The 26314-nt window shown below is 55.0% G+C and overlaps 7 protein-coding genes and 1 non-coding gene across 8 annotated transcripts; 5 read left to right on the top strand and 3 right to left on the bottom strand.

The window, feature by feature from the left end:
* Positions 1-5667: 5667 nt before the first annotated feature.
* GLRG_01216 (uncharacterized protein) lies at positions 5668-7589 on the bottom strand (the record flags this gene model as incomplete). The annotated part of the gene is made up of 2 exons (XM_008091901.1): positions 5668-7345; positions 7396-7589. The coding sequence occupies 2 exons, from the start codon at positions 7587-7589 to the stop codon at positions 5668-5670; spliced, it is 1872 nt and encodes a 623-aa protein (XP_008090092.1).
* Positions 7590-10311: 2722 nt separating this feature from the next.
* GLRG_01217 (uncharacterized protein) lies at positions 10312-10554 on the top strand (the record flags this gene model as incomplete). The annotated part of the gene is made up of 1 exon (XM_008091902.1): positions 10312-10554. The coding sequence occupies one exon, from the start codon at positions 10312-10314 to the stop codon at positions 10552-10554; it is 243 nt and encodes an 80-aa protein (XP_008090093.1).
* Positions 10555-12668: 2114 nt separating this feature from the next.
* GLRG_01218 (uncharacterized protein) lies at positions 12669-13037 on the bottom strand (the record flags this gene model as incomplete). The annotated part of the gene is made up of 1 exon (XM_008091903.1): positions 12669-13037. The coding sequence occupies one exon, from the start codon at positions 13035-13037 to the stop codon at positions 12669-12671; it is 369 nt and encodes a 122-aa protein (XP_008090094.1).
* A 1777-nt stretch (positions 13038-14814) lies between these two features.
* GLRG_01219 (SAP domain-containing protein) lies at positions 14815-15647 on the bottom strand (the record flags this gene model as incomplete). Its single annotated transcript, XM_008091904.1, has 2 exons — positions 14815-15437; positions 15515-15647. The coding sequence occupies 2 exons, from the start codon at positions 15645-15647 to the stop codon at positions 14815-14817; spliced, it is 756 nt and encodes a 251-aa protein (XP_008090095.1).
* A 2076-nt stretch (positions 15648-17723) lies between these two features.
* GLRG_01220 (calcineurin-like phosphoesterase) lies at positions 17724-19547 on the top strand (the record flags this gene model as incomplete). Its single annotated transcript, XM_008091905.1, has 4 exons — positions 17724-17738; positions 17802-18644; positions 18695-19221; positions 19289-19547. 4 exons carry the CDS (start codon positions 17724-17726, stop codon positions 19545-19547), a joined length of 1644 nt encoding a protein of 547 aa, XP_008090096.1.
* Positions 19548-21780: 2233 nt separating this feature from the next.
* Positions 21781-22778, top strand: GLRG_01221 (glutathione S-transferase domain-containing protein; the record flags this gene model as incomplete). The annotated part of the gene is made up of 5 exons (XM_008091906.1): positions 21781-21918; positions 21978-22166; positions 22224-22261; positions 22320-22339; positions 22396-22778. The coding sequence occupies 5 exons, from the start codon at positions 21781-21783 to the stop codon at positions 22776-22778; spliced, it is 768 nt and encodes a 255-aa protein (XP_008090097.1).
* Positions 22779-23025: 247 nt separating this feature from the next.
* GLRG_13041 lies at positions 23026-23120 on the top strand. Its single transcript has one exon. It is a non-coding gene; the product is annotated as a tRNA-Ile (tRNA).
* Positions 23121-23507: 387 nt separating this feature from the next.
* GLRG_01222 (zinc knuckle) lies at positions 23508-25707 on the top strand (the record flags this gene model as incomplete). The annotated part of the gene is made up of 6 exons (XM_008091907.1): positions 23508-23658; positions 23724-23934; positions 23998-24215; positions 24407-24630; positions 24691-25011; positions 25066-25707. 6 exons carry the CDS (start codon positions 23508-23510, stop codon positions 25705-25707), a joined length of 1767 nt encoding a protein of 588 aa, XP_008090098.1.
* Positions 25708-26314: the final 607 nt, after the last annotated feature.

Genomic DNA, 26314 nt, shown 5'->3' on the forward strand with positions numbered 1-26314 from the left:
AGAGAGAGAGAGAGAGAGAGAGAAAGAGATACGGGGCGCGTGAATAGTAGAGAAGAAGTACGAATCCGGCGCCGTGGGGGTTCAAGAAGTAAAGGTAGAATTGGGGGGGGACATAGACGAACTCACCCTTGGTGCAAACCTCGCTGATGCAGTGTGAGACTTGGCAGTCGAATAACCTTGTCTTAGTGAAAGATTGACCCGACTCCCTCGCTGCGCAAGCAAATGGGCGAGGGAGAGAAGCAGAAGAAGGAAAAGGAAATAAACCTTTTGGGGGATCGGCGGCGGACCTGGGCGGGTTGGAGAAAGAAGGAAATAAAGGAGCGGAAGGGAAAGACAGGGAGAGGGAGAGTGAGTGAGAATGAGAGAGAGAGAGAGATGCAGGAAAGGAGGGGCTATGACGAGAACATGGGGAGTGAGTGAGAGAGTGAGAGAGTGAGAGAGCCAGAGAGTGAGAGGGCTCGGTTGGGCTATGCTATGTATGCTGCTGCTACCTATGCTGGCTGTCGAGTGTCAAGCAGGTCAGAGGATGCGCAACGCAAAGCAAAGCAAAGCAAGGCAAGGCCTATACCGACACGATATGCCACGATACAGATACCCCGTACGCGTGCCCCGTTATCAATGCTGCTGCTGCTCTGCTCTCCTCTGCTCTCCTTTGCTCTCTCCTTTGTGTCGTATGTGCCTGGCGGGCAATTGTTGTATATAGGGGATGAGGGTCAAAGGGATCGGCGATACAGTGTATCCGTAGGCATTCGTAGGGAGAATGAAAAGAATTGGAGAGCGAGGGGGTGAGGGGGGTAAAGAGAGGCAGGCGTAGGAAACGGAACGGAACGGAACGGACGGACATGACATTCGCCGGGGACAGCTGCAAAGCACCAGAGGGACAGCGCCGGACGTTCGAAACGGATCCACAAGCGGATTAGCTCCACGAGTGGTGTTTGAGTCACATGACATGATTGGCCAGTCCTCTATGTACAAGTACAGATAGGCGCTACGGATACTAGCTAAGCACATGTGGGGGCATCTCATCTTAGTCAGCCGATGGCATCTCGCCGGGATGAATTGACCACCCACTCTACATACGGATACCTAAAGTAGGTGGTGGGTAGCTACCTAGTAGACCTACCTAGACTACATTCGATAATTGCCTCGTCACGGTTATCCGTATCTGTATCTGTACGCCTGGCTTCCCGTCCGTCGTCTTGCCTATCGAGGAGCATTAAGGAGACCCAGGGATACAAGCCAAAACAAGCCAAAACAAAAAAAAAGGGGGGGGGAGGGGGGGGGAAGAGAGGCTGCGAGCGTTCCGTCCTCGCCTCGACCGGGTACCAGACCCCCCTCCCCCTCCCTGGAATACCTACCTGTCTATCGGGCTTGCTTGCAGCGTGCGAGATATTACTTTCCGCAGCTGTCACGGGTCGGAATGGAATGAACGGCACTGCGGATCCCACACCAGCCCACTCTCTCCTCATTACGGAGTACACTCGTGCTTTGATTGATTTACCTACGTCCAGAGAGAGAGAGAGACAGCCGCCCTCTTGTTCCAATGTTTCTGCTCATTTCGCTTTATTTGCTTTTTTCTCTCCTGCCTTCCCTCCTCTTTCCCTGCAAGATTAGGCACTGATACTCCCCGAACGTCGAATGGGGCTTCAATATAATTCCACTTTAGATAACCATACATGCATATACATGCCTTGTTTTGCTGCTCACCCTGCTGCTGCCTGCGAACAGCGTGGGATGGAGGGTTTAATTGAACGAACATGGTTCCACATTTACCCGGCAAACGATGAATCAGTTTTTGCAATCAAGGTACGGACGAGAACGGGTGGTTGGATGAACTAGACTCGCCTTTCAACAAACTGCCATCAATTCATCCATCCATCCATCCATCCATCCACAACTCCTTTCCCATCGTCCTCCAGCTGGCAACCCTTTCTCTGGTCCTTTTGCCCCCCCAGAAAATGAGCCGATACAACCCAATCCGGGGGGCTCACTGCGCCGCCGCTGCTCGCTTACTCTCGCTCATTTCCCGCTCACCATATCTTTCGGGCACACCTCACCTCGTCTTCCGTTGTCCTTGAACCCGACGCCAGCCCCAAACCACAAAGTACCGGCGTCAGATCGCCCGGTGACGGCTGACAATGCGCGACACAGTCCGTGTCTGCATAGGGGATCGAGCGCTTGCTTGTTCCAAGAGCCTAGATCTTCTCTTCTGGCGCCCCCCCCCCCCCCCCCCCCCGGTAGCCACACGTCCAGAAGGCCGTCTGACGGCAATTCGGCATTCTGCACCCCTTTGTCTGCCATTTATTGGGCATGCAGCCACTCGCCGCCATGCAGTCAGCCGCCATGGATGCCTATGCCAAACGGTGCCGTTGCAACTACTGACATGCTAAAGTAGAACCCTAGCCGACTTCAGGCTAGATGCCATGCGCTGTTGCTACGCCCACACGTCGCCGTCCCAAAACCAGACAAACAAAATATTGCTCTCTCCAAAGTACCTACCTACAACCACCGGGAAAGCCGTCTGGGGCCCTTTCTCCATCCTGGTAAACAAACCTTCTAGGGCCAGGCCCGGTTCCAATGCTTCCCCGTTGAGCAGTGCCCGGTGTCTTTGGACTCAATGGACGAAAATGAAGTCAAATTTCACCAACTCCGCAAAGAACCTAGAACCCAATTTGCCTCGTGGCTCATCCATGGTTCCTAAATCTTGTGTGTCGGTGCCGTACCCATCGGATAATACGTTACAGTGGATTTCCCTCTCGCCAGGTGGAAACCCCGCGAGCTGCAACCCGTGCGTCAGGCAGCGTGGATATCCCATACGGACGGACAACAGGGGTTTCGTTTGAAATAATAAAAAGACAAAGGGGGAGGTGCTTCTGTTCCCTCGTGTAGGTAGTCCAGGTCACCGTGGCTTATGGCGTCGAGGCCCCCCCCCAAAGGCGTAAAAGGCTTGTAGAACAATCCCCTTGGGCTGCTTTGGATACGGCATGTTCCCACCATCCAGCTGTGTCCACTACCATGGATCCAGTGTCCACGGTTACACCGGTCGACTGGTTGAGCCTGGGTCGTTGTTCCCTGTCTTCGTCCCGTCTACGGATACACTAGCCCTGTACGTGAGGAACCTGGTTCGTGTTGGTCCTGTCGTGCGTCCCGGGTGCCACTCGTAACGAGACCGAGTACTCGGAGATTTGGAGCCTCGTTTGATGCACGCTTGGGTTGCTTGTTATTGCATCCAGTCATTGGCCTGTTTCTGAGATGCCAACCACATTTGCCAACGATTTCGGCTCTTGTCTGCGCGCTCTTCTCCGTTCCTACTGAGAACACTAGTGACCGCCGTGAGTTTTCGCATGCGTATGGGTATGAGATTCAGTCCTACGAGCGAGTCAAGCAGCTTACCGGGCCGATTCTTGATAAACCGGCACCGTCGTCATCGCCGCTGTTGCCAGTCTCGCACCAAGCATGCGCCCTCCAGCAGCTCCATATGTCGTCTCGTGCTGGTATCGTTGTCGTGTAGTCCAAATCCGTTGCAGAGGACTAAGAAACTGTTAGTCAACTCATATCTATTTTATCCAGCTCAGAGGCTAACACTGCATGCCATTCATGTACTGGTGTTAGACAGTCGACAATACCTGCGTCGCGTGGCAAGCCTCTGGTGCGTATGACCTACAGCGTCCGTCGTCCCCGAGTCATTCGCTCGGCAGCCGACGTGATGTGCTGTCAATGCTTCGCTTCCCTGCTGGTCTTTGCTTCAAACGACGCAACTGGGGGCCGAGGAGAGTTAGGCCACTGCAGAGTCGTCTTTCTTATCTCTAGCCAATATTTATCAGGTAGTCCTAGTGTATCCGTATGTCAGTCAGCACTGTGCCTGCGGCTACGTTCTCCGTTTCGATGCCCGAGCCAAATAATCGCAAAGGTTTTGTATCTGTGCCTCTGTGCGCATCGCGACGTCGTCGCCGCGCGCCGCTCTGATCCCCTCCCTGCCTATTCCCTTTTCCGCTCTACGTTCGCCAGGGATGGTGTCGATTGGCTACATGCGTGCACGATGGCCAATGGGCGCAAGCTATTGGTGCATTCCGTCTGAGTGACACCAGGGCCGTCCACCAATGCCGCAATCTAGTGTAATGTCAACGCTCTGGGATGATGTGTCACTCAGCATCTCCCAGTATGACCAAGACGCATGATGACGTCTGTAGGTATGGACCAAGCGCTCTTGACAGGAAGATCGGCAGTGTTCGAGTCAGGGCAGGACACGAACCCCCCGGGGCGTCTGTCACCGGGGCGGGTCATAGTGCTGTTAGGGCGAGCACGGAGGCAGAGGCGGAGGCGGAGGCGGATCGGGATGGATCGGAGTTCGGACGGAGAGAGAAAGCAAATGCAGGGGGGTTGGTTTCTTCTTTGGAGGCCGACACGGACGGATGTTCCGGCGACCGTCTGCCTTGGGTGTGCCCGGTCGTGGGCAGGATGGACAGCGTGGTAATTCGGCTCGGCGAGGCTATTTTGTGTAGATGCCCTCACAAGTATATGCTGCGCAAGGGTAAAGTTTGTACAATGTGAGGTGGCAGGTAGTAACGAGACGAGGTGGTGCCTGCCAACCTATCTACCTAGGCACCTACCTACCTACCTACCTTAATTGAGGCAGCAACAGAGCGGGAAGGCGTCCTCGTCGAAGCGGGGCTTGCCTGCCTGTTTGCCGTTTTTTTTCTTCTCCTCCTTCTCATTTCCCTCTTTCCTCGCCACAAAGAGAAAGAGAGAAAGAGAGAACGCCGGCTCATTCCTTTAGGGTGACAGGTGCGATGAAGGCAACATCCATAATATGAATGACGACAACAGATATGTCGCTGTGGAGAGAACAAGCAAGCAACACGGTTGTTGTCTCTTGCGGGTGTTGTTGGCCGTCTCTTCTGATTGGTATCTTTGAATTTATTACATCGCCTCCAACTCGTCTTGCTATTTATTCCCACTTGCGTGTTTCCATGATCGATGAGGCAAGTGTGCTGCTGCCTCTCCCTTCTTCTTCGTCGTCGTTTGTAGCTATGTATTTTTGTACTCCACTCATTCCTGCCCTCTCATCCGAGCTATTTCGCCCTCCTGCCTGCACATGTGGTATTTATGGTAAGTGAAAGGGGTGGAGGGCTCTTGCTTTCTTTCTCTCTTCCTTTGTATCTCCTTCCCAAACATCAAGCGCCTCTCTTCCCGTTTCGATGCACCACATTTTGCAGAGAAATGCCTTCTCGGCGAGCTACTTACCGCCAACTTCGAAGTCATGTGTATCCTGACGATATTCCCCATGATGATGATGATGATGACTTCAAGACGCCCAGCACGAGCCCTCAACTCGGCTCTGGCCATAGTTTTGGTCAACTTTATCCAACGGTCGGTTTGCCTTTCGACGCAGGTCGTCTTTTGATTGAGGATAGGCAACCGTTGAAAGATGCATCGAGCCTTTCATCCGCCTTGGGCATCATGACCAAGAATCCGAAAGACTCGCTGTCCCTTGAGCGCCAGAAGTCCCATTCGATAGGCGCAGAACGGAGCATTTCGGTAAATCACACATCTGAAAAACGAACCATCGTCTGAGTCTTGTATATCCAAGGCGATAGACGGCCCTGGGAGCCTAGACTGGCGTCAATCGAGGGGCTTGGGCATTGCGCCACCTTGAACCACTGCCCATCACACCATGTCCGGCACACCAACGACGTCTACCGAAAACCCTCCGTCGTCTCTGTACAGGTACTCAACTCTGGGATCGGCGATCATGTCCTTCAAGAAAGGCGAGTGTTCTGTTGAGAGCGTGATGATGGGCGACACTGGCTGAGACGTATTCGTCCATTCCGTCTCAAGAACGCTACCAGGAGCCCAAGTGTACGAGGCAGTGGATGCCTTCTCAGCCCAGTCGAAATGTGGCATTTCGGACCATCCTGGGCTGCTTTCTTCACGGTAGTCGCAGTCCCATAGCCAATCTGGCAGATTTTCTGTATCGCCAGTTCCATCGCTGTTGTCGTCGCCGTCCATGTCACACAAGCCCTTCGATATCGAGACTGACTGTTCCGCAAACGCCGAAAGCCGCTGCAGTCGGTATTGATGGACCCGGTCTGCTTCGGTCATCTTGTTCGTCTGCTGCAGGAGATTCTCCAAGTTCGCCAATGCCGTCATTGAGATCCGTTCGTCTGCGTCCGAAGTCAGGGCGATACGAGCCGCCGACTTGAAAGATGCTATTGCTGCCGGTATGTTGCTCATCCGGTAATACTTCACCCCGATTTCCAGGTTGACAGCCGCTTCCTGCTCCTCCGTCATGTTGTACGCATTCATGTGCATCGTCAGCACCTCCACTGCCTCGTCCAGCCTCCCTTGATTCTCCTTGCAAGCTGCAAGCAAGCCTGCGTGTGAAAGAGCCATATCATCCAGCCAGGGTTGCGTTTGCCCCGAGGCCTCAGCACGCGCGAGGTGGCTTCTAAGCATCGCCTCACAATCTTCGGCGTCTTTGCGGGCGAACATACAGTCCAGGTAGTCGCTGTAAAGTAGGTGCGTCAGGTAGCTGGCTGACCCTGCGCGTTCCTCGATATCCGGAATCAGCAGTGCGTATAGCCGCATGGAAAGCTCGTAATAATCCGAAAAGTTGCTCGAGCCCAATCTCCGCCAAATCTGAGCAAGGCTGTGATGGGGCCCCAAGACGATTGGAACGAGCCCGGTGAGATAGTCGAGGACCAGCCTCAGGAGGTCATGCTTGTGGTGTCGGTCCAGGTACCAGAGCAAGCAAACCGTCCGAGCCACAAAACTCGGGCTCTCGGCCGCGACTATTTCCTTGAGCGATTCAAAGGCCGGGCCAAGAATATCATTGAGGTCGATCTGGTCACCTGTCATCATGCAGCGGTTCACCAGAGCAAAGCTTGCAATGACCCTCTCGAACAAATCGTTGCTGCGGTCTCCCTGGTCGAACCGACCATTCGAACAGTCTACGTCGAACTCGCACAGCCAGGCTCCGGAGGAGAAGGACCCATCAATATAATCCCGGAACAAGCACAGCACTTGCTCGGTACTCTGCATCTCCGTCGTCGGTGCCAATACTCTTGACGGGCTCGGGGGCGGCGAAGGAGTCCGACAAGTCACCTCGAGGGCAGTCTGCGCACTGGGAATCTGTCCTGCCTTGAACTTTGCCATGACCGACGGGTTGCGCTTCAGATACCGGCCAATGTTCTCCAAATCCACAAGCTGACCTCGTATCCTGAATTCCGTCGGTTTCTTCAGTACGTCTCGATCCTGCTTGAGAAGCATGATAGCCAGGACCTCGTCGCCCTTGAGCTTCTTATCAAGGCCCCATTTCCATATCCTCGACTTGTACATCTTGACTCTGCGACAGCTAGTGAGGAAAATACGGAAAACGTGACAGGTTGTACGTACGTGGCGACAAAATGGTGCTTGCGTTGCATGATTTCCATGACCTCCTTCAACGACTTGTTTTCTTCCTGGTACAGTCGAGTGATGATTGGGCGCTTCGTTTCCCATAGTTCAGCGGGAAGTCTCTTGCTGGGTTTTGCTGACTTGCCGGGACTAGATCCGAGATCGAACGGCGCCTTCTTGGCGAAGCCAGCCATGATGAAGGCTTTCACGACGTTCGTCCCGTTTGTTTGCCGAGTTCAAAGGAGCAACAAGCTCAATATGGAGGTGGGCGCCAGCCAAGTCCGGTCAGTCTGGAGTGGTCTTTTGTCGAAATCCTATCGAACCACGACAGGCACTTTATTCAGTGGACGCGGGGAAAGCGGTGGATATGCTATTTGAAATGGAGGGAAAAGGGGATTTGGCGGGTAAGCAGGCGCGTCGCTAAGCCCAGCAAGGCTCCATCTTCCCGCCCCCAATGCAAGCCTGATGGGGGTTGCATTCGGCCCTATATCACTCTTCTCCGTCTTCACCGCGACAACAAATAGCCCCTGCTGCATGACAGAAGTGGCTCAGCGCAGACAACTTGTATTTGCTACCAGGCATCGATCTTCCATGGGCGGTAGTGCAACGCATTCGACGGTCAGACACGCCCGCCGAATCGCTGGCGTCTCTCAGACCCCTTTGCTGTACTCCCCGACACTCGCTCTCTCCTTCGCAGCAGTCAGCGATCAGCAACGAGCTGTGGCTGGTAGAAGACGGTGTTGCGCCACCTATCTCGCCGGCAAATGGAGGACGAATAGCGTTTGGATAAGGATGAAGACAGGGCATTTGGAATTCTTTGTCGATCCTGTCGACAATCCTCCCGCCTACACACTACTTACGCGAGTGCGAGTATATGGGGCAAAAGCTTCGACTTTGTTTGTGTAGGTGCATTTACCAGAAGCAGTTAGATACGGGCCAAATACCTGCACTCCACAGCCCGAATGCCGAGGCAGAAGAAGCACCATCTCCCATCTAACAATATCAATACACAGGACTACATTTCAGGGTATGTGTCTGATAAGAGAGTGTCTCCTGGTACTGAGGGTGGAATACTCCATGGACTTTTGATCTTGGCATCCTGGCTCAGGACTTTTGACAGGCCTGAAGAACCGGTCGCTTGACGAGGCAGCATGGCGACAAGGTCACCTAGCCATTCAGACGCTATGTCAGCTTGCAGTAGTAGCTAGGGGCCAATGGCACGATAGCTTACGCTAATTGGCGACGTTGGCGACGTTGGTGACGTCGCGAGCTGCCCTGCGAAGGATGAGCAAGATTGCAGTAGTAGGTAGCCCTGCAAACAGATTCAAGCAAGCACACTAAGACTGAAACGGAAAATCCAAAGCTTGGCCTACTTGGGGGTTTATCCACCCTCCCCGTTACCGATACGACTTGGACAAAGCAAACTGTACCCCTGGGCCGTTTCGGTGGGCCTTCTTCCGCCGGAAAGGATGGCCAGTTCCCATTACCCTGGTTCACGGGCAAAGGGGATTCGGCCAAGGGTGGCCGTGCCATGGGAGATGGGGAAAACACACAATACCGTCGGATAATCAGGCGTTCTAGCCATGACTGCCACGCAAGGGCGCGCCTAGTTGTTGCCTGGCTGACCTTGATGAGTCTTTGTTCGAGGGCTTCCAAGGTCTGTTGGGTTTCGGCGAGGTGTGTTTTCTCTCTCCCCCTCCAGGCTGCCGGATCCTTCACAGTCGCAGGGAACCCTCGAAGAAGCCCGTCTGAGGCTGACTGCCTAGAGTCACAAAAACCCCATCGCATATGCTTCGGGGACGATACGAAGAAGGCTATGTAACCGATAGCGACGCTCCCCTGACTTAGTTGGATACTCGTACTGGGTACGAGACCGTATAAAGTACTGCCGAGGCCAAGAACAACTCATGCCGGCGAGTGGCAAAGCTTCGGCCTGTCTATGGTGTCATTCGATGATCTCGGACACGAGTTGGATAAAGATAAGCGCGTGGCTGCGTCTATCTCGGCGGCAGTGGTCGCATTCTGTGCAGATGACGGCGTGGTCAAGTCGGCCCCGTACCAACTTGGGACGGGATCTAGACGGCTGCCACGAGCACACAGAGACAAAGACGTTTCTGTTCCAATCAGCTGGGCCCGGATATGGGTCTCGACATTGGCCCAAGCGTCAGCCCTACGTCGATGCAAGGTTGCGGCATTGGAGCACTCCCGCGATGGCTGTGAAGTCGACGTCTTGGGGGCAGCCCGGACGCGGCCCCAGGGTTCCTCGAGTTAATTCTTCACAACTTGACCGTTCTACACCTATAGCTGCCAAAGTTCTTTCCCGTGGGTAACACGTTCCAGCCACAGAACCGGGGATCATGGTCAGGCAGGTTTCTGATTGACCGTGCCCGGCAAACCCTATGTTGCCTGCCTTATACCTGCGGCGGGGGTGTGGACTGGATGCGAGCCAACGATGGCAGCCGATAACCCTGTCTAGAATACGACCAAACGTCATTACGCATACCGCGAAGGTCAGGCCTTCCGTTTCTCGGGGCCCCTTCTTGCGAGCTTCGCCCCAGCAGGATGAATATTCAACTATCCAAAGTGCCTCCGCCATGAGCCTGACCTCACCCTTGAAGACCTGCGACGTATACAACCTCGCTTCTGCCTATACATGACCGGAAATATAAAGTCGGCGCAGATTTTTATTCAGAATGAGCGAGAAAGAGCAACAGCGTCTTCAACACTCTACGAGTTCTACCTCATCTCCCCAAGCATCACTCATTCAGACAAGATACACCCCGCAAGAAGTTCACGACCTCCTTCGCATACTCCAAGAGACTACAGTACGTGTCAAAACCATCCAGGTATCTACTGAAACAACCAATAACAACCGCCTACATGTAGATTGAGGCCCTGAGGACGTCGAGCAACAACATGGACTCTAACAACTCCCACGGCGGCAGCAGCTCCAAGGGCACCTCTCCTGATGATGGGAGCAAATCGTACGACCAACCTATCATATTCGACGGCCTCCTTCCTCGAATAGAGACAAGAGGACAAAGCAAACATGCCTCCAAGAAGAGCAGTGGCAAGAAGAAGGAAGGGAAGAGCTCAGGTCAACAGTATGTGCCCTTGACAAACGACAAGACAGGCGCTAACGCTTCCCGCGCAAGATGAAGAGGCTTCTGGCAGCCATGTATGCTTGTCACGTTCTGAAGCGTAGGCCGAGGCGAATTCCCTGGCGCAGTTTGGCCGTCACGATGCTGTACGAGCTACAGAGCACCATACTTGGCTTGGATTTTGGCGTGGAACGGGGGGGTTTTTTTTTTCTTTTTTTCTTTTTTTCTTTTTTGGCGAATGGATTTCAGAGCCCGGGTGGGAGAGAATGGAAATAATTGGATCATACCGTGTAGCTGCGTGACGCTTGGTTAGACGAAGGTCTGTATTGTCACTGGGCGTTTTGCTTATCAGGTTCTACGGTTGGCGATGGGGTATTATGGATCATGTGTACATGGACGCGGTATCTGCTGTGACTCAACTCTTCTTCTCTTTGTCGACATGCTATCCTTGTGCATCCCTTTATTCAAATCAAACCATTACAACCTGGGAGTGCAAGAGACCTTCGGAGCATCAGACTGAGGCCAATTCCGACGTCGGCGGGGTGGTACGCGGCGAGGCAGCGAAGACATGCTGGAAGTCACCCCGGACCAGGCCCGCACTGTATCTGGCAAACAAGACCCCCCCGACGGACTCGAATCTTGTCGGTACTCCTCGGGTTCGGGGCAAGCGACACTGTTACGAAGGATCTTAGGGGGAGGGACAGCCACCTCGATGAAGCCCTGGGTGGCCGGGGTGGAGGAATTGGGTTAATCAGACGCCGTATCCATCCGTACCATCTTGGCCAAAGGCGGGAAAGGGTACGTGCCAGGCTAGACCAGACCGGGCCAGGGCCCAGGCAAGCGCGGATATATAATCCCGACCCCTGATATTATACGGGCGCTTGGGGGAGGATTCTGGATCGGGGTCGGCAAGGGAGTTCATTCACAACCGCCCCCCGCCCCCCCTCAATTTCTGTCCATCTCACTGTTTCAACAGCGCGCTAGAGAGATGGGGTGGGGAGGGGGATATGGCCCCTTCAGGAGAGGCACCCAGGGGGTCGGAACCTCGTTTCCGCAGGATGCGTGTGTGTAGGCACCCAACCGGGATGCCGGTGTGTAAGTGGTTTACAAGTAGTCGGTTGTACGCAGTAACAGCCAATGACTTTCTGCCTTCTCCATCCTTGCTGACGCTGTGGCAGCCAATGACATTTCTGCCTTCACCATCGGTACATGCAGCCTTGCTGATGCAGTATCAGCCAATGACTTTCCACGTTCGCCATCGGCTCATGCAGCCTTGCTGACGCGATGATAGCCAATGACATTCTACCTTGCACCACCGACACATGCAATACGATGTATACGGACCTAGTGGAGTCTCGGGGAGGCGGACCATCTCGGCGGCTCTCGGCCCATCATGGTATTCAAGAAGCACAATGTAGAAAACGTGTCGGCTGACTCGGGTCTGATGCCACCTACCTCGGGTTTCGTCCAGTCAGTTGGTTTGTATACCTACCTAAATACATACATGCTTGCATGGCACCTTTATCCCTCCATACCTTTGAGTACCATGTGTCACGGAAGGGGGAGGGTAACACGTGTAAGGCGGCCGGCCTACGGACGGCGAGGGGTACGTGAACCGGGCTCGGCCGAACCGCGCCGAATAGAACATCCGACACTCGGTCTGGGGCTACCGAACAAAGCTCCATTGGTGACTTTGACGCGCCAACTATTCTGCCTTTCGCCCGAGTTCTCACGGCCTTGGCGGAAGCCGCGGGACCTGCGGCGAACCTTGATAGTGCAGAGTCAACCTCGTCAGTCTGGCTTTATGATTTGGGGGGGAAGCCCCTCTTCATATTGGGGATTGAGGCACGATTCCTTATCATACCTCTGGTTGTGAGATAAAAGGTTGTTGTCGTGGTGGTATCGTCGTTCCACATAAACGACGACATTATGTGCGACCTGAGGGGGGGGGCTCGGGGTTGTGATGCTTTGGATTCGGTCTTGGTCTTCCGGCAAAGGCTTTCAACTCACTTTGAGACCGTCCTCGAGATGGCCAATCTATTCTGCTACAGAAACCACCTTCTCGTCCGCCTCTGATAGGTCACACGACAACTTCCAACCCCCATATCCTCCTCCTCCTCCTCCTTCTCATTGCCTTCCAGATCACCATCAACATAACCCAAGCACGCCGGTTCACCTTGAGGACTTCTTGTCATCACTCGAACCGGCGCCGCCGTGACCGCCACGGCTGGCCTTACAGTCGCCCGATCCCGTGCCCGTCAGCGCCCCCACCCCTCTGACTTGTTCTTTTACGCACCTCGGGGGAGGACGGGAGGTTCTGCGAGCGACTCCGCCTTTGAGAACACGGCCAACGGCTACCCAGCCTACGTGGGCGATGTTCTTGCAATGCTCAAACTTCTGCTCTTGCGCGATGAGCAGCAGGCCAATTCCCAGCACCCAGCGGGCCATCGCCTGGGCCGCTTCCTGCGCCTTCGACGCGCAGGTATACAACCTCTGGCTGCCCCAGGCGTCGATCGGCGGCCTCGGCTTCGCCGGCATCATCTCGACTGCCGTCCGGAGTTTCGGGGAGGAACGGCCGCCTGGGCGCCAAGGATGGCATGTCGTGCCAGGACCGCGTGGCTCAGGGAGGCGCCTTGGTATAGGTCCGGCTAATAGAGGGGACCGCCGGTCTCGGAGGGCGGCGAGGCGATGAACGGTTGCACTCGATAGCCCCGTTGGGGTTTTCAAACATGCAAGGGCCGGAAAGCTATCAAATTTGATATACGACGGCCTTCTTTTCTTCGTGTATTCGCAAAGACGCTTCAGCCTTGTATTACACTTGGCTCGTCTAATCACCCCGTCTCACACGTGGCGGCTTCACGCGCGTAGCTAGCGCTTAGCGATAACAGGTTCCGTCATTCGTCGCAGTGATCACCTTCCTCATCCTCTTGAGTGGGGGGTTCAGGGTCTTGAGTCGACATGGAGGTTAGATGGTTAGGGACTTTTTGGTTCTGCTGTGCCGTTCGTGCTCTCAGTACTGCTCCCCCTCGCCATCTCTTCGCAGCGAATCGAACCATCAGACTCGTAGATTTCCTCCTCCATAGCTTGTTGATCATCCTCTTTGGGTGGCCTTTTTGGGTGGCTCTATAGGAGTATGATAATGGAGGCAGCGGCTGACAACCCTTTGAGATTCAGGCGGCCTAGGATCTGGTTCGGTCATGTCATGGAGCAGGCAAACCGCCAAAGCTCTTTGGCTGTGGAGCCTGGAGTTCATGTACGAGATCATCCGGGAGGTTTGTAGGTCTCTTGGGCCGGGTTTCTCTCTCCCTCCCCGGGGTTGTCTCGCGCCGGCAGGTTGCTCATATCCAAATGCGAGGCACTGGTGGACCGTTGAGATTTGGTGGGATGAGAGCTACAATGTTTTTACGGGAGGTTGTATGTACGGGGATAAAGAAGATACGAAGCCGGTAGTAAGCGGGGGATGGTTTGTGCGGTTTGTGCGGTCTGCGTTGGCAGGCATTTCCCATATTCTCCAAGTCGCTTGTTAGGAACCTTGATGGTGGCTTTTGCCCCAGCCCCGAGCACGAGTATGACTGACGAGTAGAAGAGTCTCTTGGAAAGGCAAACGGGAAAGGGGTGAGGGGGAGTGGGTGACTCTTGGTGTATTCGTGGCGAGAGAGAAGTGTCTGGAGATGGAGACTGGAGCACTGTTGCGCTGCCGAATGGATTGTTTACCTTTTCTTTTCCTTCTTGCCGAGTATGGATGTCATAGATCCTCCATCGTAGAGTCTCGTATACGCTGGTTCGACGCATAAGCTCTTTCAGAAAACTGGCATCGGCGGTCCAAGACAAATCGATAATCACTTAGCTCGCAAGACATCCTGCCGTACATAACAGAACATGCCTGTGAGATGATGATGTGGGGAGTATACACACTCCCCGGTCACTGGTGGCGAAATCTAGCCTTTGACGGCATCGGTTTCTCGTGCATGGGCGCTCAGAAGTACACAGGCGGCTTCCCGCACCCACGTCTCCATACCGATGATCCATGAGGTATCTGGAACATGGGGAATACAAAGAAAAACTTTTGGTTCTATCCCATTATTGTAAAGAAATATCTCGTTGGGAAGACGCGTGTTGTCGACGTCGCCCCGGCTTGTTTGCGCCCTCGTCGTCCCTGAACCGAAGACGTGTGCTGTGTTTTCGAATCTTACGTTGGCGTCTGTCCAGCCATTCGTCGTGTGCCGAAACACCCTCCGCCTCTTCCCTGGCATAGTTATACAGGCCCATCGTCGGGGCCTTCTTTACCCCACACCAAACAGCGTTGCGCACCTCACACCTAGGCGGCGAATCGCTTCGCTCTGGCCTCCATTTTCGCCTTATCGGCAGGATCAACGGCGGCGCTGCGTCTGGGTTCGCGATCGCCGCCTCCTTGACGACCACCGGGACGCCCGTTCCTGTTGCCCCTACCGCGTTGTCCGCGACCATCGGTGCTCAGTCGCTTGGAATTGCGTCCGGGCTGCTCGTCGGCGCGTTCGGGACGGCCGCGCTTGGGGCGCCTCTCGGGTAGTGCGGAATCGAGACCAGCGACGCTGCCGACCTCGACACCGAATTTCTTGGCGCGTTCGGCCTTCTTTTTGGCCTCCTTGTCCTCGTCGATGCCGAAGCGCTTGGCGCGGTCGGCGCGCTTCTTGGCTTCTGCTGCGGCGTCGGTCGCATCGAGGTTTAGGGCGAAGTTCTCCTTTGGCACCTCGGCGGCAGTCTCTGCAGCCTTGTCGGGCTCGTCTCCTTCGGCGGTTGTGGCAGCCTCGGGGGCGGCCTCGGGCGCAGCTTCGGCGGCGGGAGCCGTGGGCTCAGCTGTGGCAGGGGCAGACGCGTCGGCGGCGGGCTTGGGGGCTTCAGGGGCCTTGGCGGGCGCGGGCTCGTCGTCACTGTAGTCAATCTCGTCCTCCTCTGCGGTGGCTGGGGGGGGGGGGGGGGGGATGGTGTTAGCTTGCGATGACGGGGAGGGCGCAATTGGAATCAATCGGGCGACGTACCAGGCGCGGTCTGCTTATCGTTCTCCTTGAGGCGGTTGACAAGGTCCAGCTTGTTGCCCGTTGCGGGAAGGCCTCTCTCCTGGAGCAACTTCTTGAGCTCGGGAACCTTCAACGAACTGTAGTCGGTAGCCATGTTTACTGCGAAGATGCGATGGAGCGGCTACAGGTGATTGATTGTTGGATCTGATGGATGGTTTCGGATGCGACAATGATGAGAAGGGATGCGCAGACGGTTGTAGAGAAGAAATTGTTGATGACAGGGAGGCGGAACGGGGAAGGCGGAGAGAAGGGGGGAGGGGGCTGTGGTGGTCGATGGATCACGGTCGGGGGTTATGACGATCTTTCAGGCGCGTCGTTGCTGCTTTGGTTCATGCCTTCCACCTCGACCAAAGAAAAAGGGTCCGTCTCGCCTCTCTGGAACAGGAGTAGGTACGTACCTATCAAGGCTGCGTGCAGCTAAGCGAGAAGGATATGGAAGCACGGACCAGGGCCTCCGCAATACGTCCAAAAGGGATGATGGATGAGTCGGTCGAGTGTCGTCACTGTCGTGCATTTATTTACCTTGACACTACTGTGTATGTATGTAGGTAGGTTGGGTCGGGGTGCAAACTTGAGAAATATATAGTGCTGCTTTATATGATGGAATCGGTCTGGGCTCAAGTACTAAGGAAAGCCCAACGACACCACTTCTTTTCGGACGCTGTGAGATAGATGGCGTTTCTTCTCATGTCAAGGGATGGGGTGTCGTCAGACTACGAATGCGAGTATGTATGTATATATATATATATATATCTTACTGGACAAGGATGAACTCCACGTCTTTGTATTGTACCCGTTCAAGGGAAGGGTCCGTCGAGGGAGGGTACACTCAGCTCGACTCGAGTCCCAAGTAGCAGAGGTTCGCGGTACGAATAGCCGGGTTGGTATCCGTATATCATCATGGTTCGCGACAACAATCCTCTTGCCACCGAGTAAACTTCATGTGACAGCAACACTGTCCTGCTTGATATCCATATCAAGACATGAGCCAAACTTTCAGAAAGTCGTGTTGCGCTCATGTATACTTCTGTCATCCCGAAGCGAGTTGGCTTGGCCGTACCTTGGTCTCGCCCCTCTCGACTGCTACGAGTGACGGGGAGGATGGCTGCGTGCCAAACTCAATTCGTAGATGACGCGCGTTCGTCGTGTGCTGAGTGACTGACTGAGCGAGCAGAGGATACGAGAAGGGTTCTGGATCCATGTGCGCTGATGTTGCGCGTCCATTGCAGCAGATGTGTAGTGTACAGGTATGTATCCACAGACTTCAGACCGAGCCGTCCGGGGACTTACGCAGGCAGCATATATACATGGTACGTTTGACGGCGGGCCGGCGGCACACACGCACACAATCGACATGGAACAGAGAAGCCGACCGACAATGACATGGATACGACATTGACGTTGAGGCTACCGCTAAGGCCGCTTTGCCGTCGCAACTCGGCCCGTGTCAACTCGACATGATGCAGCCTACTCGGCAAACGGCAAACGGCAAATGGCAAAAGCGGCAGACGGCAGACCATAACCACCGAAGCATACCACGCCGTCCATATGGCACGTGCCAGATGGCTCTCCGCTTCCGCCCCCCTCCCCTCTCCATATCTCCAGCCATCATCCCCCCTTATCCTAGGTACTGTGGTTTTGCGATGCAAATGAAACCTTGACAACCTAATCGTAACTACGTACTGCCTACCCTTGTGGCCCACTGACAAGCAAGCAAGCAAGCACACGCTCGTTGGTACCTCTGTGCTGTGAAAAGGGAAAACGCTGCTACCCCGGATTCCGAGGGCGGATCCACTCAAACGGGCCTCTAACGTCCATGTATGATGTACCTATCGGCCGACACGATCCTCTCGCGCCTGTTTTTTCTGCTCCCCTTTCCCAAAACCCTCCCCCCTGTCGCCCTTGTTGAGCTGTCTTTCGGGCTGACAACAAGGCTCTCTCTCCCACGCCGCGCCACTCGCAAATCAACCAACTATTCGCTTTTGTATACCCCATCCGCGGGCCATGGTATGGCCTAGACAGTAGCTTGTATCAGGCTCGTCCGAGCCGAGTATTCGTGTTCGTCTGTCTTCCCTTGAAATACATCCTCCATCATCTACTTCCCCCCTCCCGAGTCGCTACGAACGCCCTCTTTCCCCTCCACCTTGCGACAACCTCAAAGTCGCCCAGCATGACGCGACGCATAGTAAGTCATGTGCTCCGACGCTATCCAAGCCTGGGAAGCCCCGCTGACAATGCCTTTTCCTAGGTACGGACGATAATTCAGCTCACCGCGGTAACGCTGCTGACCTTCCTCGTCGTCTTCTTCCTCGACCGCAACTTCCGAGTCCTCCCCAAGTCGATGCACCACTACATGCCTCAGCACCACCACGGCCTGATCCTTACCGACATCACAGTGACCAAATGCTCCACCCTCAACGTCTTCTCCTCGTGCAACCTCGATACCGACAAGTGGCACCGCATCGAGAAGGACCTTTACCTGGGCAAGTCATGGACCACGAGCGCATACGTACACGTCGCACGCAAGAAGGAAGATGAGCTGCTGCCAGAAGACAAGGTCGTCATGGATCTCTCCGTCGGACGGCTCGACCCGACGACGACAAAGAAGGGCGAGGAGGACGAGCGGTGGGAGAGCCGGCCGTACGGCCTGTGGGTGAAGCGATCGTCCAACCAGAAGAACAGCGACTCTAAAAAGGCCGTCACCGGTATCGACGTGCTCTTCGGCGACGATGCGGTCGAGGCCCGCGAAGGATGGGAGATCACCGGCACCGCCCTGCTCCTCCCTCCCAACCAGGACGTCCCCGTCACCCACATCACCCTGCGAAGAGGAAGCCAGAAGGAACCCCATAAGCCGCGACCGCGCATCCCCGAAAACGGCCGCTTCAAGATTGTCCAACTCGCCGATCTCCATCTCAGCACCGGCGTGGGAAAGTGCCGCGACGCCATGCCCGAGGGCTACAACGGCGGCGTGTGCGAGGCCGACACCAGAACGCTCGACTTCGTCAGCAAGATCCTCAACGAGGAGAAGCCTAACTTGGTCGTGCTCAGTGGAGACCAGGTCAACGGAGAGACCGCGCCCGATGCACAGTCGGTGAGTTTGGAGTTGCCGGGACGGGGTGGGCGCAAGCTAACAAAGGACAGGCCATCTTCAAGATTGCCCAGATCCTGATCAAATTGAAGATTCCCTACGTTTCAATCTTCGGTAACCACGACGATGAGGGGTCGCTTCCTCGATCCGCCCAGATGCAGATTTTGGAGTCCCTGCCGTATTCCCTTGCCAAAGCCGGGCCCGAAGAAATTGACGGCGTCGGCAACTACTACGTCGAAGTCCTTGCTAGGGGCAAATCGGACCACTCGGCACTGACACTATACATGCTGGATTCTCACTCATATTCGCCAGACGAGCGCAGGTACCACGGTTATGACTGGATCAAACAGAACCAAATCGACTGGTTCAAGAAGACGTCCACCAGCCTCAAAAAGACGCACAAGGAGTACAGCAAGGTTCACATGGACCTCGCCTTTATACACATTCCTCTGCCTGAATACAGAGATGCCGAACTCGCCCTCAAGGGCTCGTGGAAGGAGGGTGTCACGGCACCCAACTACAACTCGGGCTTCCGGGACGCCCTGGTTGAGCAGGGCGTCGTCATGGTCAGCTGCGGCCAGTAAGTTTTCTCCTCTCTGCATTCCTCTCGGCCAATCTTGAAGCTCTCTACTGATGCGTGAAAACAGCGACCACGTAAACGACTACTGTTCCCTTTCTCTAGACAGCGAGAAGAAGCCCGCGCTCTGGATGTGCTACGCCGGTGGCGCAGGATTCGGCGGGTACGCAGGCTACGGCGGATACCACCGCCGGATACGCGTTTTCGAGGTCGACACTAACGAGGCTCGTATCACCACCTGGAAGCGGGTGGAATGGGGCGAGACCGATAAGAGGATCGACGAGCAGTTGATTGTCGACGCAGGCAGCCCTATCGGCATCAGAGAATAGAAGGCATGACAGGACTCTCTATGATATCTCATCTCATTCCAGAAAAAAGAAGAGAAAAAACACCAAAATACGGAAAAAATACGGAGTTTTTGGGCAGGCGCCGACAGGTGTTTAGCTTTTGGTTCAGCAACAACAAGAGTCCCGGTGTCAGACTCGAGGTTTTTCATTGCATGTATTTCTTGGCTCTGTGGAAGCATCTGCACTGGGTTGACACGGCAGCAGAATGATGGCCGGGGCGGGGCTGGTGCGGTGCCGGGCCGTGTATGTGTACATGTATCAACTGTTAGAAAGATGTAAACGGCCTCTTTTACTCGCCCATGTCCTTGTCGTTTCGCCGGCAGGCATGATTCTTGGCATTCGGCCGAGAGATCCGTATGGCATCGCTGTATGGGTTAGACCAACTTTGCGATGACAGTTCTCGTGCATCTGCAAGCATCGTTTCCTATGTGAGCTTGCCGACAGATACCTACCCACCTACCTACCTACCCGCACGAACTAATACACGACCAGGGTTAGGCGTTTCCTTCAAACTGAGCCATGACGAGTACGCCCCTCCGATTCATCCGCCAGCTCTCCAATCCCGTCCACCGTCTTCGTCGCCGCCGTCCCGCGTGTATTCAACAACCGCGGCAAAGATGGCATGGTAGCAACAGCGGACCGTGCGATAAGAAGGAATCGGAGCAAATGGTTCGAGAGCAACATGAGGAGCGGCAGCAGCATAATCAGCAGATGCAGCAGATGTAGCAGCAACAGGGGGTAACAACGGGAGTTAAATCAGGAGGAGGAGCAGCAGGAGCACCAGCAGCAGCAGAAGCAACAGGGGTAGCGAGGGCCGGCGGGAGAAGCTCCAGAAGAATGTCCACTTTGGAATCGATCAGAACTTGCTTCCTTAAGCAGACACAGTCGCCCCTGTTCTATGATGGCTTTTGGCTCAACACCCGTCGCTTGATCCGGAGTCGTACGGCTCACAGCTGTTCGAGCAGCAGTCTTGCAACCCCGGAATCTACGCACCGCCCCGTTGCAAACAGAGTCATAAGGGTCTGGAATCAATGGCCAGGTTGCTTTGGCTCGAGGCCAGCCGGAGAATGCGGGATATGTGAGAGGATTCCGGCATCCCTGTACCCAATGTCGTGGTTGTTTTGTGTAGATTCCTTTCTTCCTTCTTCATGAAACGTGGATGACATGTGGTGGCTACTTGTGGTGTTGAATATTCGGTTACGAAATGCGATGGTATTCTGTATGATGTTACGACAGTTGACATGAGTGACCATAGAAATAATGCTATGAATTTCTCCAGACCGTGTGTATCACTTGGGCCTATTTTATACAACACTCGGCGGGCGCCCAAGTGGCCAAACGGTTTACAAGTAGGCATACGTTTAGTCACGTCCATGTTCAACAGCCAGGTGTCACGTAAAGCAAGAAGCAATGACGAGAGAAGCACCAATAAAATGCCGTACACATTACATCATATGAAGCCGGCTTTGACATGGGACGGGCATGCTTGCCGACGGGACGGGGCGCCACAAAGCTTGGCTACACACGGCACCGGGCCGGCGGCGTAGATGATGTCGGAGCAAATAGTGCCGATCCAGCAGAGCGCTGTCAGAGGCTGATGCAAATACCGTGTCTTTACGGCAATTAACCGTAAGGAGCATCATGGCCATATGTGGTCGGAAATGCCGATGAGGCCATTAGGAGTCTTCCTCACTCATATTGAATGGGTACCTAGGTACCTAGGTACAGGTACAGGGTGGGGCTCCACAGCCCGCAATCTGATCGTGGGGGAGGTGACGACACTTTTATGCCTTTTCGGATTTCTAAGCAAAAGCCCCACGCGTCCTGTTCGTCGCAACACGCAGAGCCACGGCCGTGCGACGGAGGGGCACAAAGGGTCACACTGACGGAACGGAAGCAACCACAGTAAGACGCAGCTTCCACGGGCATCCAGGCGGGCCCCCCTCCCTTCCGGATTAATAAGATAATGTCCACCTATCCTACCTATTACCTACTAAGGAAAATGGTCATGTAGTGAGGGGTCGATATAATGGGGCAAGAAGCTCCAAGCTCCAAGCTGCCTGATGAGTATTTAGAGAGAGGCAGGCCTTGGTTTCCATTTCCATTGCCATTTCCGTGAAGCTGTCCAGAACCTGTGACGACAACCTTCAACACCCACCATCCCCATTGATTGATGACTTCTCGTCTCGCACAATTAGGTAAACAGATAATCAACATGGCTGCCAAGACCAAGACCGACATCCACCTGTACACCACCGGCACCCCCAACGGTATCAAGGTGTCCATCCTCCTGGAGGAACTCGGCCTGGACTACCAGGTCACCTCCATTGACATTTCCAAGAACACCCAAAAGGTTGGTCGGCAACATGCAGACCCTGGCTTGAGCCCGCACACTGATGCACCGACCCGCAGGAGCCGTGGTTCCTTGAGATCAACCCCAATGGACGTATTCCGGCCTTGACCGATACGTTCGAGGATGGCAAGCCTATCCGTCTCTTCGAGTCCGGCAGCATTCTGCAGTACTTGATCGACCGCTACGACAAGGACCACAAGGTTTCTTACCCCTACGGTTCTCGCGAGTACTGGGAGGTGAACAACTGGGTATGGCCGGCCGACTTGGACGCCCTGAGGGATTAGTGCCGCTAACGAGAACTGCAGCTGCACTGGCAGATGGGTGGCCTGGGCCCCATGCAGGGGTGAGTACCGGTATCCTACCAGCCGAGATGCTTACGAAGGATGCTGACAGATTTGTAGACAAGCCAACCACTTCAAGCGTGAGAAGACCGCTTGCCGTGCCCATGAATAACGGCATTCTGACTGACACCAACAGGCTACGCCCCGGAGAAGATCCAGTACGGCATCGACCGTTATGTCAACGAGACGCGCCGCCTGTACCGCACGATGGACACCCAGATCAAGACCAACACCCACGGCTACCTCGTCGGCGACCGTGTGACCATTGCCGACATTGCCTGCTGGGGCTGGGTCGCGGCCAGCAAGTGGGCGGGCATCGACCTGGAAGAATTCCCCGCGCTCAAGGCTTGGCTGTGGAAGCTTGCCGAGCGACCTGGCTTCGAACAGGGCCGTCACATTCCCACTCGCCACACCGCTCTGGACCATTACAGCATGAGTGATGAGGAGCTGGATGCGAAAGCTAAGGCTGCATCCGCGTGGATCCTCAAGGGCATGCAGGAGGATGCGGCGAAGAAATGAGAGGCCACACTGGGTAGCTCAGTATCAGAGACAAAGGTCCATCATGAGATTGATAAACAAAGTTAAAGCACTGAAACTCTCTTGATTGTGATATGACGAGTTTATCTGGCACTTTGCCGCAACCATTGCGTTGAGATGATGGCAAGAAACAGGTTGGCTGGAACATGTCATCTGAATTATGCATTTAAGATGAAGATGGATAGATATGGATAGCGATCTTATCTTCAACTTCGAACAGGACGGTTCAGGTCGGTTAGCTCAGTTGGTTAGAGCGTGGTACTAATATTTCACCTGAAATGTTGTGTAATGCCAAGGCCGGGAGTTCAAGCCTCCCACTGATCACATCTTTTGCCAGTAGGGCGTATTTCTCTTCCACTTGTCGATTAATCAAGTCCCTTTTTTCTCCTTTGCGTGCAATTCCTTTTTTCGCCGTGTAGGAAAAAAAAAAAAAAAGCCTGGAAGCCTGAATTGTTGGTGCTGACTTTACCGTTTTGCGTCACGTGGTGGGCACTGCCCCGGAACTCACCAGCTGGTGGCAATCGGCACCGAAAAAGCTTGAGGCCAATGTTCTGTGTTCAGTACTGACTGTTCTCTGTACCTCCGCAGCTCTACCTAAACTTGCCAGTCCCATATAAAAGTCCATTCCCTCCTTCATCGCGAACACGAAATCGTCATCACACTCCATCCGCTCCATACCGACATCTTGATAGCCATTGCGCAACAGTCAACATGTCGTGGAGAAGCCAGGGAATCACGGGCTCCAACAACATCCCGCTGGGCAAGCGCCGTTTCGGTGGCGATGATGAGGAGTACCCCCAAGATGACCCCCCCGACAGCAACGGCAATGGCGAGTTGAAGCGTGGTCGTAGCCCTGAGCCTCGTAAGTCTACTCTCGCTTGTGTTACTCACCAGCGCCCATCAGATACTGACTTTGCGTGTGTCTAGGTACCGATGCCGATGGCCCTCGTCGCAGGAAGAAGCGAAACCGTTGGGGCGACGCGTCGGAGAACAAGGCTGCGGGATTGATGGGGTTGACGACTGCCATCACGGCAAACATGACCGGCGAGCAGTTGGAGGCCTACACCCTCCATCTCCGCATCACGGAAATCAGCCAGAAGCTTCGTATTGACGACGTCGTCCCCGCGGATGGAGACAGGTATGCCCGCTCCCCTTTCCAGCTTCGCGCAATGCCTTTACTGACCATCCCCTCTTCCTCCAGATCCCCCTCTCCTCCTCCGCAGTACGACAACCATGGTCGCCGTATCAACACCCGCGAATACCGCTACCGCAAGCGCCTCGAAGACGAGCGTCACAAGCTCATCGAGAAGGCCATGAAGACCATCCCTAACTACCACCCGCCACAGGACTACCGCAGGCCCACCAAGACCCAAGAGAAGGTCTACGTGCCTGTTAACGATTATCCAGAGATTAACTTCAGTATGATTGCTAACCCTCTAACCCTCCTAACCAAAATTCTTGTTTCCCTTGTTCCCCTGCCTGGACTCTGGCCAAGCTTGTCATGCATCCTCCAGGTGTCTTGTCAGACCTGGCCTTGTTTGGAGATCGGGACCGTCATAATTGCTTCACCATCTTGATACATGTACTAACGCTTAGCTCTCCTCGTAAAGTTGGCTTACTTATCGGACCCCGTGGCAACACCCTGAAGAAGATGGAGTCAGAATCCGGTGCCAAGATTGCCATTCGTGGCAAGGGCTCCGTCAAGGAAGGAAAGGGGCGGTCGGACGCAGCTCACGCTAGCAACCAGGAGGAAGACCTTCACTGCCTTATCATGGCGGAGACGGAAGAAAAGGTCAACAAGGCCAAGAAGCTCATCCACAATATCATTGAGACGGTACGTATCCCCTCCCCCACGACGCCTGCACCTACAACTGCTAACTTTGGCTCTCACCAGGCTGCTTCCATACCCGAAGGCCAGAACGAGCTCAAGCGTAACCAGCTCCGTGAGCTCGCTGCCCTCAACGGTACCCTCCGCGATGATGAAAACCAGGCCTGCCAGAACTGCGGTCAGATCGGCCATCGCAAGTACGACTGCCCCGAGCGGCAAAACTACACTGCCAGCATCATCTGCCGTGTCTGTGGCAACGCTGGACACATGGCCAGAGATTGCCCCGACCGACAGAAGGGTGCTAGCTGGCGCAACGACGGTCCCGGAAGTGGTAGAGGTCCTGCCGGCCGCATTGGAAGCGGAGACGCCGTCGACCGCGAGTACGAGGTATGTAACTTCAACACATTTTGTCACCATGACACAACGCTAACCCAGCCACAGCAACTTATGCAAGAACTCGGTGGTGGTTCATCCAGCGGTGCTGCACCCGCACGCATCGAAGCCGGTCCTGGTTCCTACAGCAACGGCCCTGGTGCTGGCGGCGCCGGCGGCGGTGGCGGCGGTGGCGGCGAAGCGAGGCCCTGGCAGCGCGGCCCTACCGGCGGTCCGGCTCCCTGGCGCAGTCGTAACAACGACTCGCGCGATGATCGCGACCGCGACGGTGGTGGTGGTGGCGGCGGCGGCGGTGGTGCCGCTCCGTGGGCTCGCGACCGCAACCGCCGCGATGAGCAGGCTGGTGGTGACAACTACTATGGTGGCGGCCAAGGCTATGGTGGCCAGGCAGCCGCGCCCGCTGCTCCGGGTGCTGCCCCTTGGCATCAGCCTCCCGGAACTCAGAACGGCTATGCCGCCTACGGCGGCTACCCCGGGTACGGTGCGCCGCCCGGCATGGCGGCACCTCCGAGCATCCCGCCTCCTCCACCAGGTGCTCCTGGTCTCGGAGCTCCTCCGGGCCTGGCTGGTGGTATCAACGCACTCATCCAGCAATACGCCGGCGGTGCACCGCCGCCGCCTCCCTCGGACAACGCACCTCCTCCTCCTCCCAGCGACCTGCCTCCCCCACCTCCCCCTCCTGGTGCCTGATCTGGATTCTAGGACTTGAGTGGACGGCCTAGGGACTAACGTGGATTTTGAAGAGATGCTTTCGCCCGAACAGGTTGAAGACTAACGATCAACTAACAACCAAGGATTCATTTCATGACTTCCCGGGTTGGACAAGTGTTCGTACCTACCTACCTACCTACGTGCGATATAGCGTTTGCATTCCGGAACTGTTTGCAGGGCTGATGAGGGCGCGTCCGGGTGTCGCTTCACTTGGAAACAGACCCAGAAACAGCACACAAACTCGAACAAATTGTATGATAGACGGGGAACTGAGTGGTCACTAATCCATAGGCTTTCTTTGTGCATTATACGTAGCAAGAAGTTTATCATATTCTCATGTTGATTTCAGCGTGTGCCACGTGAAGCTGATCGTAACCCCCCCCATCTACGTATGGAGCTCGGAATGGTGCACCTCTCGAAGTCGGATCCGAGTCCAAAGGGGGCGGATTGGTGCCATGGTCAGCTGCCTAGTTCTGAGTGGCGGCGTCAGCAGCAGCAGCAGCAGCAGCAGTAGCAGCAACAGCAGCAATGAGGAGGTTTGCCAGAGATTTGCAGCCTCATGTCTAATTAACGGATCCAAAGTCGA

The sequence above is a fragment of the Colletotrichum graminicola genome (assembly GCF_000149035.1).
Source record: "Colletotrichum graminicola M1.001 genomic scaffold supercont1.3, whole genome shotgun sequence".
Classification (NCBI taxonomy): Eukaryota; Fungi; Ascomycota; class Sordariomycetes; order Glomerellales; family Glomerellaceae; genus Colletotrichum; species Colletotrichum graminicola.